Source organism: Mastacembelus armatus, chromosome 4, assembly GCF_900324485.2.
Source record: "Mastacembelus armatus chromosome 4, fMasArm1.2, whole genome shotgun sequence".
NCBI lineage: Eukaryota > Metazoa > Chordata > Actinopteri > Synbranchiformes > Mastacembelidae > Mastacembelus > Mastacembelus armatus.
Window position 1 is genome coordinate 20630085 of NC_046636.1, and position 14077 is coordinate 20644161.

Here is a 14077-nt window from a genome sequence, read left to right on the forward strand (position 1 = left end):
ACACAGAATAAGGAACAGTGTCTGACGCCTGGCAGCCAAAGTATTTTTCTCCTCCTGGGGAATTAGCTGAGGTTTCAGGGTGACTGAGAGGACACAAAGCTGACAGCTGTGAAGACAGACATGTTGTCTAATTTTTGGTGAACACTAAAACAAAAAGCTTGTCTAATGCTGTGTCCTGAAGTGTGAATGCTGTACAGGTCTTTTTGTTAATGTTTTCTCTCCTCAGTTCTTCAGAGAGCAACCTTTTTTTTTTTTTTTGTAAAAGTCAGGATGCTCTCACAGATTATGGGAATGTATATTAAAGAAATGTCCATTTCCTCACTATAGGAGTGTACCACAGCACAGCAGTAGCTTGAACTAAATGCTAGCTAAATGTGTGTACCAAATTCTAATGCAAACCACAGCCAAAGGTCAATCTCATAATGGAGCTACAAGCAAGACTAAGGTGATTTCAAAATTGGGAGACACCTTCTGGGGACCATGAATACCTGTACATTTTTTTTTTTACAAACAAATCTATCCAATAGATGTTGGTAAATGTGCAGGGGGAAAAAAAACCACAGGCCCCCAAGAAAACCAGCTAAGGCCTCTTGCAGACAGCCCAATCATGGGAGATGAGGGTGGACCTGGGGAGGAAATTACTAAACACCATGACCTGGTCCAAAAATGCAGGGACAAAGGGTGGCAGACATGGCTTTTCCCCACTGAAGTAGGCTGCAGAGGTTTCCCGGCACAGTCAGTGTGGAAAACACACTTTTGGAATAGCTGGGAGGGAGAGGAAAACAGCCATCCACAGGTTGGGGGAAGCAGCAGAGGGAGCCTCATGTTGGTCCTGGAGTACAAGGAAGGAGCAAAGCTGGAAGATATACCAGTTGAGGACCAAATGTGGGAGAGGGGAGAAACAGGTGTAGCGCTCAGTGGCAATGCTGAGTGAGACACAGGACTCCATTCAGGAGACACCCCGCAGTACAGGAGATCTCTCGACGGCTGCCCCACCCCTAAACCACAGGAGGAACTCTCCCTATGACATCCCAGGCACTCAACCTGCGAGGGAAAAGGTAAAGTGGTCCCAGCGAGTGGCGTTGAAAGATGGAACCAATTGGACCAGGATCTGGACAGCGTTCTAGAAACCATGCTAGCTGGTATGGCAGAGAGGAAAAACAACAGCATGACAATTGTCTGCAGTATGGCCAGAGAATGGTTTGGCACAGAAGACGGTAAAAGCAACAGAACCCACAAACAACAGCTAAACATGAGGGAAGCACAGATGATGCAGCTGAGGAAGGAAATTGAGACCCTCAACCAGCAGTTCAGGAGAGCTACTGCTGAAGAAAAGGCAGGTATCAAAGACCTGACCAGTAGCCTTGGAGGAAAACTCTGAAAGGTCCTGACGATTGACGATGGAATAAGCAACAAAGCAAACTCAGTTCATCCAGAACCCATATAGGTCCACAAAGAACCTGTTGGAGGAAGCAGATCTGGGAGCCTGACCAGCCTCAAGGAAGTTATAGAGGAGTTTCTCAAAGTGAACCATTTGGATCCCTCCAGGGGACAGGCATTAGGCCAAGGATCAGTAGACACGAATCCACTGAGGAAGATCTCAACGCTAGAGCACCAAACATGGAGAGAGATCTGCGTAATCGTGCAGAAGTCCTACCCTATAAGGTGTACAAGAGATATCCTAAGCTACGCCACAGGTTATGGAAGCTCCCTTTGTCCTGGAAATGAGAAGAGGGCTGCTTTTTGAAGCAGACTCCTCTGAGTTCAGCCAATTCTGCACCATCTCCCTCCTAAGCACTGAAGGAAAGATTTTCTTTTCTGTCCTGGCCAGAAGGATGACTTCCATCACCACTAGCTTGGCTAAACAGGAAACCTTTGTGTGTTGTGAATAAAAAGGAGCAGTCACACAAGTATGTTGATAGTCATTTTATTGAACAGAAGAAAAAACTCAAAATGAGCAAGTTAGACTGAGGTTCGTCATGTTAAAGCATTCAAGCTCATCACTAATTAAAGTGCACTTTCAGTTTACAGCCAAAGTTCAGTCTGCTCCCACGTGATGCAGGACTCTGTACCTGAGCCCTCGAAGGTAAAACACTATCACAGTAAGATCAAGTGCAACAACTGAGCATTTCAGTGAGGGCGAGTGCAAACGGGTTAATGGAAGATCAGCGTGTTGATAACATATTTCTTCTCACCCGAAACTAAACTGTCTCAGATTATTCCTGCTATTGCTTACTACCCTGGCTCAGTTCATCCCAGTAATAGCAATAATATGACAGATGGTCACTTCTGAACAATTCTGATGGATTATGTAATTGAGTGATTGTAAAATAGCACAATATTTCTTGACAGGGTTTCATTAAATGGTCAACGCTAAGCTAAAACCTTTTGCCACAAGTGTCTTTACATTTAAAGATCTTGACTTTAAAAAAATATTTGCCTATTCCCAGAAGTGTTTTTCTACATACTATTTATGTACATTTGTATCTTTACAAAGAAAATAATGTTCTGTTTTCAAGATCAGTATAGACTCCAGTTTGGCACCTGTTCTTCATGACTTCACACAGTAACAGACTAAAAGGAAGAGGCTGCAGAAACATCATTCAACTCCCCGAGTTTCACTGTGTTCCTTTTGATTTCTGTCTCGCCTGTATAAACACAGACACTAGGCTAGCAAATCAATCCTATTTCTACCTCTTTCTTTATAATGAGATGTGTTTCAAATGGAAATTTCCTCTGATCTGCAGCAAATAGGAATGTCATTCACATGAAAACAAGCTGTTTGATGTTGCGGTATTGTACAGGGCATGGCAAACCCTGGGGAAAAACATCTACAGTACATGAGATATTGTATTAATTAACAATGAAGCCTGACATTTACCTGCATGGGATTTAAGATTACAATGTGCTTATGTATGACACAATTTACATCATCAACGTCAGAGACAACCCAAGAGAGAACTACTTAAGTGTAGTTCAATTTAGGAATGAAAACAAGACAATGTTGTGGAAGGTTACAAAAAAGAAGGGTGAAAGAGCATCCCGGCAAACATCCCAGTGCGTACTGTGCACTGCATGTGATAAAGAGGGGTATTTAGTCAGGTATCACATGCACACAAACAGCATTGGAAAGAGATCAGCCACTAAAAAACACATTTACTACTAACATTTAAATGCTGTGTATGTCAGTCTTACTGGGAAATTGCACATCGGATCATTTCACCTCGTATTGCACCATTTTCACATTAATGAAATGATTAGGCAGTTGTGGGTTGTGTCTCACTTGTATCATGTTAAAACTGTCTTAAATTTTCATTTAACATGCAAATCACAAAACTAACCTGTTAAGAACTATTTTAACTGTCCCATCAAGCCGTGTATTACACACACTATGTCCTCCACTGTGAGCTTAGATATAGTCTCTAAATACAAAGCTCTCAGAAGAGCCACACTGCACTCATACCTTCATTAACTACCAGCCAGTATTACAAATAACAGTAATAAATATGTGAAGTTCAATAAATAGGGGGTTCTAATAGAAAAAATATAAAGATTCAGCTGATTTGAATGGAGATACAGCTGGCAGAGAAAACGGCAGGGTTTGCCATTCATGTGTAGTGTTAGAGCATCGAGTTTTAGTACACTCAGGTTAGGTAGGTTTAAGCTTGTGAGTCCACTAATTAACGCTCAGACAATGTTCATATATCTCTCTGCGCAGTATACAATATTAGTCTCCATTCACTTTTCATGCATCCACCAGGGACATGAACATACAAGACTGGACAGTGATGGGGAAAAGAGCCCAAATAAAAGGAACGATGAGGGGCTGACACGTCACTGAAAAAGACCTTATATACATATAAATGAAATAGTACAACTTTTGACAATTGTGTATGTGCACCAGACAATTCAGCTCATCACGTTCCTGGTAGAGAGTCATCTCTGTAGGCATCTCCCACTAGTCTATGTGGGGTTTGATGTGGATGTAGACTACTTACAGCAGCTACGTAGTTGAGCGTGTTTGCTTTTGTTTTAAAGTGCAGTCCAGATGCAGGTGACTGAAAAGACGAGAAGCAAATTACAGAGCGAGATGAAGTACAGCTATGCCCAGAGGTTGACAATGGGACAGAGAATTGGCACATATATCAAAGAGGTCCCACTTGGAGGATGGGATGGAGATGGCAGGAGTCTGATTTGTTAGGCTGAATATTAAAAAACAAAACAAAACAAACAAAAAAAAAAAAAAACAAAAGATTTAATCCTGTTCTATCTTCATCCTGTGATGAAGCTCCACTCACTCCCTGGACTGGTAGAAGAGGATGTATCCCGACTCAGAGTTCTTGGAGATATCTGAGGTAAGCCCATAAAACTCTTCAATTGCCTGGGCATCAATTTTCTGTACAACACAAGTAAAATGTGGTTTACTGATAACACAAATGATAATAATATATGAGTCAAGGAACATCAAGCAGAGCAGAACAAGCTGAGAGTGACGCACCTCCACAATGTCATCATCAAACAGCAGCCAGAAGCCATGACTCTTCACTATGGTGATGTAATGACCTCTATTTGGGCCACTGAGGAAACAGAGACAAACAGTGACTCTCCAGGCTTGGAATATTCAGAGAAAGCTTTGGAGTGCATCTCACTTTTGTCTGGGCAGGTGTGTCTTTAAAGAAAAGAACTGATATTAGTCAAGCTGCCTGACATTTACTGTAAACTGCTGTTTGGGGCTGCAATGACCCATTTCATGACTCATTTTATCTATATCATGTCCGAAAATCACAATTTTCAAGAACTTAAAGAGATATATTTAAATTTATTGTGTTTTCCAACCAACAGTCTAAAACCTAAAATTATTCAGCTTATTTACATAAATAAAAAGAAAATTGGAAATACGGGAAAATTTTTCAATTATGTTGTTATACTTCAAATATAGGGAATTTATATATCAATGACCTACATTAACCTTTTTTCTATTAGCTCTGTGAAGAGCTCTCTCAAAAAAATCATCTGCTGGATGACAATTTTTGTCACAGGGCAAAATATATATATATATATATATATATATTAAAAAAAAAAAATCAAGTGGAACTCCCACCTGGACACCACAATGACTAAAACGCTCATCTAAGACAAGCAGCGTCTATGAAAAAAGAAAAACCAAAACTCACTGAATACAACTTGTCTCTCGTCAAATGGAAGTGGCTTTAAACATTGCTACAATAGATGTGACATTGGGATGAACCAGATGCATCGTGGGAGCTTTTGATAATAAGACATCCTTTTTGACTATTTTCCCCATTTGTACAACATTATGAAATATCTTTGTTTGCTGTTTGACCACATAAAGGGTCTAGCTGTAATAAATGATCTTGATGTCTCTTTTCCCATCCAATGTGGCTGAACAAAACATCATATGAGCTAGTTTTAGAACCTGACAGGGCCTCCTTTATGCTTGCTTCTTATATACCTGTAAAGACGCTTCACGTGTAAAAGTTGGTGGTGTGCTCCTTTAATTCTGAACTATAATCAACATACTGTACCTGCCACAGTGAACCACCACGGCCACTAGATCATACATGCGATCCAGGTTGACAGCATCGCCAGACGTGTTGAACAGACGGAGCTCCAGGGGGAACACCACTCTGTAGGACAGCTTGGTGTAGCGGTGCAGCTGCTCCATGTACTTAAACCTCTTCAGGTGTAGTGCCAAGATCATAGGAAGCTTCTTCACACGCATCCTGCAGAGAAGCATACAGTGGGTATGGAAAGTATTCAGACCCCTTAAAATTTTTCACTCTTTGTGTCATTGCAGCCATTTGCCAAAATCAAAAAAGTTCATTTTATTTCTCATTAATGTACACTCAGCACCCCATCTTGACAGAAAAAAACAGAAATGTAGAAATTTTTGCTAATTTATTAAAAAAGAAAAACTGAAATATCACATGGTCATAAGTATTCAGACCCTGTGCTCAGTATTGAGTAGAAGCACCCTTTTGAGCTAGTACAGCCATGAGTCTTCTTGGGAATGATGCAACAAGTTTTTCACACTTGGATTTGGGGATCCTCTGCCATTCTTCCTTGCAGATCCTCTCCAGTTCTGTCAGGTTGGATGGTGAACGTTGGTGGACAGCCATTTTCAGGTCTCTCCAGAGAAGCTCAATTGGGTTTAGGTCAGGGCTCTGGCTGGGCCAGTCACGAACGGTCACAGAGTTGTTCCGAAGCCACTGCTTTGTTATTTTAGCTGTGTGCTTAGGGTCATTGTCCTGTTGAAAGGTGAAGCTTCGGCCCAGTCTGAGGTCCTGAGCACTCTGGAAGAGGTTTTCTTCCAGGATATCTCTGTACTTGGCCGCATTCATCTTTCCTTCGATTGCAACCAGTCGTCCTGTCCCTGCAGCTGAAAAACACCCCCACAACATGATGCTCCCACCACCATGTTTCACTGTAGGGATTGTATTGGGCAGGTGATGAGCAGTGCCAGAATTTCTCCACATATACCGCTTAGAATTAACACCAAAAAGTTCAATCTTGGTCTCATCAGACCAGAGAATCTCATTTCTCATAGTCTGGGAGTCCTTCATGTGTTTTTTGGCAAACTCTATGCGGGCTTTCATATGTCTTGCACTGAGGAGAGGCTTCCGTCAGGCCACTCTGCCATAAAGCCCCGACTGGTGGAGGGCTGCAGTGATAGTTGACTTTGTGGAACTTTCTCCCTTCTCCCTACTGCATCTCTGGAGCTCAGCCACAATGATCTTTGGGTTCTTCTTTACCTCTCTCACCAAGGCTCTTCTCCCACGATTGCTCAGTTTGGCTGGACGGCCAGGTCTAGGAAGAGTTCTGGTCGTCCCAAACTTTTTCCATTTGAGGATTATGGAGGCCACTGTGCTCTTAGGAACCTTGAGTGCTGCAGAATTTCTTTTGTAACCTTGGCCAGATCTGTGCCTTGCCACAATTCTGTCTCTGAGCTCCTTGGACAGTTCCTTTGACCTCATGATTCTCATTTGCTCTGACATGCACTGTGAGCTGTAAGGTCTTATATAGACAGGTGTGTGCCTTTCCTAATCAAGTCCAATCAGTTTAATTAAACACAGCTGGACTCCAATGAAGGAGCAGAACCATCTCAAACAGGATCAGAAGAAATGGACAGCATGTGAGTTAAATATGAGTGTCACTGCAAAGGGTCTGAATACTTATGACGATGTGATATTTCAGTGTTTCTTTTTTAATAAATTAGCAAAAATTTCTACATTTCTGTTTTTTTCTGTCAAGATGGGGTGCTGAGTGTACATTAATGAGAAATAAAATGAACTTTTTTGATTTTGGCAAATGGCTGCAATGACACAAAGAGTGAAAAATTTTAAGGGGTCTGAATACTTTCCGTACCCACTGTACATGCTCAGAGAAGTGTGGTTTGGCATCATGACACAACAGAGTAATAATCTTGGTGCTTTACTGACCGCTTCTGTGCTTCCTGCTTGCTGCAGCATGTCTCACAGTAGTATTTGTATTCACTGCACAAAGTCTCTGTGTTACTGAAGTCCCTGTAGGGGAGAGCACGCCACAGGACAACTGGTTATTCAATTTCACTCAGACCAAAAGGAAACCTTTTAGCTGCGAGGAGATGTAAAATAAATAGATGCTACCTGAGACAGTGTGTTATTGACGTGTTCTGCTCCACATCCACAGAAAGATCAAGAAAATCCTCATCTTTGCTGCTTACCTGTCAAAGAGACGCACAGACATTGAGGTATATAAACCAGAATTTTGTCTGATCAGCCTGCTGTGGGTGACAGAGCACCCACCGCCCACATCAATACGCATGTAGCCAGTCTTTGAAACGCTCATTACACAGAGGCTTTTGTCTCTGCACAGTGCAGCGCCTTGGTGTCTGCAGGGGTTGTTCAGGGCAACCTGTCCCACTCCACGCCCTCACAATTGTGAGGACAAAACCTTTGGCAGCCCTGACGTAAAGAGGCTGGTCACCACCCACAGGCTGAGCTCACTATTTTATTTCTTTATTTTGGATCTCCCAACAGCTTCATAGAAAAAGAATCCCTTTCTCCTCTTTCAGGAGAGCCCTCTAATTCAGAGTGACAGGTGGATAGATAACACCATCAGAAATACTGCCCCTAACAGAACTGAACCTGCAACTATAGCACAGCCACACACCGTTTCACAGTTGAGGCAGCGCGTCTCATTGGTCAGTGTGCCCTGGAAGATATCGTGAACCCACGTGGGTTCTGTCTTGTTCTCCGTCTCGGTCTCTGCGGTGACGGCGGTACCGTTGTTCTTGAGGCGTCCGTTCTGCTTTTCCTGCTTCTTCTCCTCTTGCAGAATGTCGGCTACTGTGTTCAGCAGGTAGTTGAGGAACTCATGGGCATCCTGTTGCATGTAGTTGTCGAACAAATCTGTAGCGTGAGCAGAGATAAAATAAAGGGTGAGAACTCAGGAGGAGGAGGAGGACGCTGAGTCACTGAGGACGCACTAGTTAAATGCTTCTGTTAATGGTTCTTTTAGCCAGTTAATACTGGTTACCTGCTCATAGTGAATTCAATATACATATTTCTCCACATCAGAAATTTGCACCAAGCACCTCAGCCTAAAACAGGCCTATTTTAATAGTTCTGTGTTAAAAATATTTGTATCACACCTTTTCTACTACAGCCAGCATCCAGTCAGCTTAGACATAACCTGCTTAGCTGTCCTTCTGTTTTCAGTATTTGTGCTCAGTTAAGCAACTCTGTGGCTGGTTATATTTAAATCTATATATACACAGATGAGAGCCAGACTGAGAAGTGTCAAGAGTAAATGAAATCAACAAGCTACGCTGACGATATTAGCATCCACACAGACTTCTGTTTTGATCGGCATGTGAACAGTGAAAACTGAGAATGGGGGGGGGGGGGGGGGGGCAGAAAAGAAAAAGTCCAGAGAGGAAACAACTGACCAAAGCTGGTTCTCAACAGAGATTGCATTGTTCAATCACATAAAGAGCTTCCTCAATATGAACAGCAGAGAACAGTCAGCCTTTCTGTCAGCTGGACTCTCTGAATGACCTTACCACCAACATGCACCTGCCCTTCACCTCAAACATTAAAGCTGACACAGAACCGCAAATCTCCACTCTCTGCTAATGAACATGTGAGTGAAGAGGGGCATGCAATGAATTTGGCAAAGACAAAGAAGAGAGAACAGACATGAATAAAAATAAAGAACATGATGCAGAGGTCTCTGCTTAAAAATAGAATGCTGATTTTCTCAAACTGTCTACACAAACTTTTATTTAGCTTGAATTAATTGAGATGTTTTTGTTTAATATTCGCATCAGACTCTTATTTTACTAAAACTTGACTTCCTTTTCATCAGGATTTTCATCAGGCGTGAGTTCTCACCGTTCTCCTTCCGCAGGCGGGAGATGAACTTCTTGGGTGGGATGACACCCACTTTCTTCTTCTGTGTGGCGATGGAGTGGAAGAGGTCAGCCAGGCATGTGAGGAGGTTCTCTTTCTTCTTCTGCTGGGCTTTGTAGGCCAGCACGTTCTCCCGGAAAGGTCGGCAGAAGTAAAGAGCCTGGAGCACTGAGTTACAGTAACATGTGTTTCCAAACTGAAGAATCAAGGGACCAGAGGAGAAGGACAAAAAACAAAAAAAAGGGTGGGGAGGTCACGCTGTGATTTTTCTTTCAGGCTATAATCCACCTAAATTTGTTAGTGGAAAAATACCAAAGTGATCTCTTGTTTTTATAGACTTGAAAGACACTGGATCTAGATGGTTGTTAAACTGTGTTTATGTAAATGCCATATGAAGGAAACAGAACATCCCGTTATTGGCTCTTCAATACCAACTGTCCACTAGAGGACATGACTCACCAGACGCTTGTTTAAAAACTTACCCCACTCTTTTTTTAATAACCTCTGTTAATGTGTGAGAGGATTTAGTGATACTTACGTTGACCAATCCAAAGTAGTGTTCATTGATGGGGAATTGCTCCGGGCCAATGTCCTTCTCCAGAGCAGAGGCATTGGTGCCCTGAGAAGACAACAAAGGGAAGCATGACAGTGTGCATTTGATTATCATCATCACCATCATCTCATATAACATTTTTGCATATTTGTGGTTAAGGAGAGTCTAAAGATGAAACCTAATTTGTTTAGTCCTCTCAGTGTGTACATAGTCAAACTGACAAGGAAATTGTGTAGAGTCCAGGAGCAGCAACAGGCTACCAACAAAACCAAAAAGAGGCCTCCTTCTAATAATGTATAATTAATAAAAAGGATCTGTCTCCATTTCCCATAGAATGCACAAAACCCTGCTCATCTCAGTTATGTTCATTTACAGACCCAACCCCCCCCCCCCCCCCCCCCCCCGTCAAAGCAGAAAGTGGTCTAAACAGGCAGACCCATGTCAAAAGTCAGGGGAGTTTTTGCAGTCTACTGCTGATACAGACCACTTATCTCTTGTCAGAGGCTTTTCACTTGTCAGAGCTCAAAGCTTCACCAAATGAACCACAGCTTTGTTGAGTGAACACAGAAGACAATTTAGTTTGGAGAAGGCTTTGACTTTCAATGACTGTCATTTCCCTCTGTCAAAGCAGACTGTGAAAGCCCCTTTGTCTGATTTACCGCTTCCATTCTGAGACTCTGCAGCACATAGTCCACACGCTAACGGATTCTTTCCTCATAATTCACCTGTAATTCAAGTATTGACCTTTATACTACGACTGCGGAACGGGCAAAGTGAGGGGAAGTGTGTCCTGAAAATCTACACAAAACACTGATGGTAGGAATATCCAGACAAACCCTGCGGACACCTGATGCCACATTTTGACATATGAGCACCTCATTAAAAACAGCAGGTAGGTGCATTATTTATTTAGAAGGAAAAACTAATTTATCCACAGTGTTGATAAGGACAATGTGAAAGGTGACAGGAAAAAAAAAAAAAAAAAAAAAGAAGAGTTATGACACGTGTACCACTGCCACTCGCTTTGTATGATTATTACCGACTGAAGATGGAAACTTTCAGCCTTGTAGTTTTTAAAAAGAATTTTATTTTTCATTTGCGTGAAAGTCCTTGACCGACATATTGAAAATAATTCACGTTCGTAATGTCTTCAATGGTGCCCTGACCATTCAAAAAGAAAGAAAAGCCTTTAACAAGTAACTTTTTTTACCTTAGATGTAACTCACACAATTTGAACAAATCAATATAACCTTCACACTCAATCTGAATTCCTGTCTGCACAAACATGCTTTAGTACAGCACAACACACCTCATTCAGTGGTTCTTCTGCCTATTATTTTCTACATTGATCGGTAATATCAAAAATATAAAAAGGTAAATAACACATAAGAGAATTGGGAGGCAAGCAAAAAATAAGTACTTTAAAAAAAGCTGCTTCATAATTTAAATTCCTTAAAGGAGCCATTGTTTGAACTGACAATGGTTCTGCATACTAATGGCTTTATCTCAGTCTGCTTTAATGAGGTACTCACATGGAAGAGTTTCCAGTTAACAGGTGAGCCTTATCTGTAGTCAACTGGTAGTGCTGCTATACAGTAAAAAGCCCTATTTGTTTACTGTAGTTAGCTGTAATATAATACTAACAATGGGCATTTCTTCAAGTGTAGACGCATAAAACCAATAATTGCTCTGATGAAACAGCCTTTCATGAGGACTGCCCCAGGAAAGCAAGAGCAGCAGTTTCCTTGCTGGGGAAAAGTTAGCAGCCTCAGAGATCATCAGTGAACTCAGATCAGAGGCCACATCGGTGCTTCCCAGGGTTCAAGTAGCAGACACATTTCACTGTCAAGAATAAGACTTTCTGGGGGTACTTTGATGGTGACGTTGTTTGAACCAGGATGGCCACCACCACAACATTCTGCAAGCACACGCCATCCAGCAGGAGCATAAACCCAGCTGAGACGGTCTGGGGTGAGTTGGCTCCTCACAGAGTGAAGGAAGCGCAGGCAACAGGTGATGAAGTCTATGTAGGACCTGCTTCAAAACTGCAGGAATAGCTCCTACAGCTTCTTAAATGTAAATATTTGGGTTTTTAAATATTCAAATGAATATCTGGTCTATTCCAGAGCTCAAAACCAAATCATCAAGAAACAATCTCCATGTGAGCGGCTAATGAAAAATAATCCCCATCAGTGGCACTAACTGGATAAATGTGATTTTGTCTTATCATCCAACCTGCTGCAGACTGTAGAAGCTAACAGTCCAATGAGACTGTGGCTGTATACATGTGTAATGCCTCCTGAGGGGATACAGCATAAAAACTCAGTGTAGTGCCCACTCAGAGGAGCCAGGCCCAGGCGTTAGTCTTCCTTCTAAATACAGGGAAGGCAAACGGTATTAAACCCGAACATTTACTGTTCTTAGCCCCATCTGAACACAGATTACTGCAGATCCCTGATCTCGGCTACCAGGAAGTTAACCGGTCTCTGCAGCAGCAGCACATTATGCAATCACAACGCAAGCTGTCAAAGGCGGCGCGCTGCTCCACTCACCTGTCAGTCATGGGTGACAGCTACACAGACTGAACAATGTGTTGTCCCTGCAGGCTGCAACACACAACATCAACGCTACTCGGAACAAGCGGCGTGTAAACACCAAACAGGACGCATTCATTTGACGCTTTGGGCCTGTCTGAGCACCAGGACATGCTAAAGTAAAGGAGATTTACCGTGCATGCCTAAGGAGCCTTTAGCCTGCGCAGGGTGTCTGGGTAACATCATATACGGGCACCAGGGTCATGACAGTGGCCGCAGGCGGATCGAGTTTAACTCACCATATTACAAATGGAGGCGATGTTTCTGACAGTCATTTAGTTCACAGTGTCCCCCTCAGCGCCATCTCTATAAAGTAATCATGATCTCAGAGCGAGGGCACGTTGAGAAATGAAGTTAATTCGCAGCCGCCGCTGGAGGCCAGGCTGCAACCCCGAGCGCCACAAAGCAGGCAGGGAGACACGGACCACCGTGCGGCTCACACGGAGCTGAGAGTCCAGCTGCAGTCAGTGTCGGCCCGGCTTCATCCTCACGCACAGCTCAAAAACTCTGCAGCTGGAAACCGTCTGTGCTGGAGCGGACAGCGGACAGACGGAGTTGCAGGCAGCAGGTTGTTAGCAACGACCAGGAAACAATCCTGTTGTGTGAAGAAGCGTCTTAGTCCCGCCCACCAAGAGGAAACTCCAGAGCTGATTGGTTCTTAGTTTCTGTGTTTGATTGATATGATTACAGGGCCATTCGTAGAGCTGCACGGTAAATCTTAGCCGAGCTGCAACCAATCATCTGCAAATAATTGAAGCATTGGCTTTAGGGAAATGTAGTTCATTTCTGAAACGCACTTTAAGGAGACCAAATCTTAATGCTGAACTCTATATTAATACCTAAACTCAATTATAAGATAGCGAATTTATTGTCAATCATGAGTATTTTGTTTAATATATAAAATTGGCTTGGTATAATGTAATTAGTTGTCAGGTTAATCATTTAAATTATTAACTTAAAAAACTTAAAAAATAACCATCAATTATTTGACTCCTTGTAGCTAATATTTAGTTAATTAATATGAAAAACAAACATATGAATTAAAACAAAAACAAAACAGTGAATCTGTTACTCTGCAGGGGCAATTCAGCAATTTAGTACTGCAATTCACAAAGGTTTATTAAAAAAAAAAAGCAATCACAGCTGTAGATGCCAACCTTCCCCGACATTTAGTGCTTAGCTTGAAGCCCTGGAACCTACATATAACTGTATACTGTTTTCCACTGGGCCCCGTTTGAGAAACAACCACACATTGTCAACTGCAGGATTTCTGTTATTTATAGTTTGACAACACAAAACTGAGAGCCAAGCCTTTTCCACTCTGGCAACATTGTGTTGGGTACTTGTTAGGAACCTTAACATTTTGTAGCCTAGAAATACCAATGGTTTAATTTCACATTATTCTTCACTTCAACCACCCATCAGTTGAGCAAAATAAAGGGGCTGACGGGGTTACATTTAAAGGTAAACGTCCCCTCTAAAAAGCTCTGCTGGAGCCTCCAGCCCTCAGGGCACCC

At 42.4% G+C, this 14077-nt stretch overlaps 1 protein-coding gene across 3 annotated transcripts; it reads right to left on the minus strand.

Moving 5' to 3' along the window:
* Positions 1–1911: 1911 nt before the first annotated feature.
* On the minus strand, positions 1912–13170 carry usp46 (ubiquitin specific peptidase 46). 3 transcript variants are annotated; one of them, XM_026305303.1, is made up of 9 exons: positions 12800–13170; positions 9952–10032; positions 9396–9609; positions 8173–8411; positions 7647–7723; positions 7461–7544; positions 5547–5744; positions 4499–4577; positions 1912–4396 (listed from the first exon to the last, which is right to left on the minus strand). In XM_026305303.1, exons 1-9 carry the CDS (start codon positions 12833–12835, stop codon positions 4295–4297), a joined length of 1110 nt encoding a protein of 369 aa, XP_026161088.1. In that variant the 5' UTR covers positions 12836–13170; the 3' UTR covers positions 1912–4294. The 3 variants fall into 3 exon arrangements, with proteins under 3 accessions (XP_026161088.1, XP_026161089.1, XP_026161087.1); XM_026305304.1 differs by having other exon boundaries at positions 9396–9581; positions 12800–12840; XM_026305302.1 differs by lacking the exon at positions 12800–13170 and having other exon boundaries at positions 9952–10080.
* Positions 13171–14077: the final 907 nt, after the last annotated feature.

Excerpts from the sequence above, each read along its gene's own strand:
- usp46 (XM_026305302.1), bottom strand. The coding sequence starts at position 10,080 with ATGATAATCAAATGCACACTGTCATGCTTCCCTTTGTTGTCTTCTCAG. Across the intron at positions 8,412-9,395 it reads CCGCCTGCGGAAGGAGAACG|ATTTGTTCGACAACTACATG; the intron begins GTGAGAACTCAC and ends CTCACGCTACAG. Across the intron at positions 4,578-5,546 it reads GTGGTGGTTCACTGTGGCAG|TGGCCCAAATAGAGGTCATT; the intron begins GTACAGTATGTT and ends CTGTTTCCTCAG.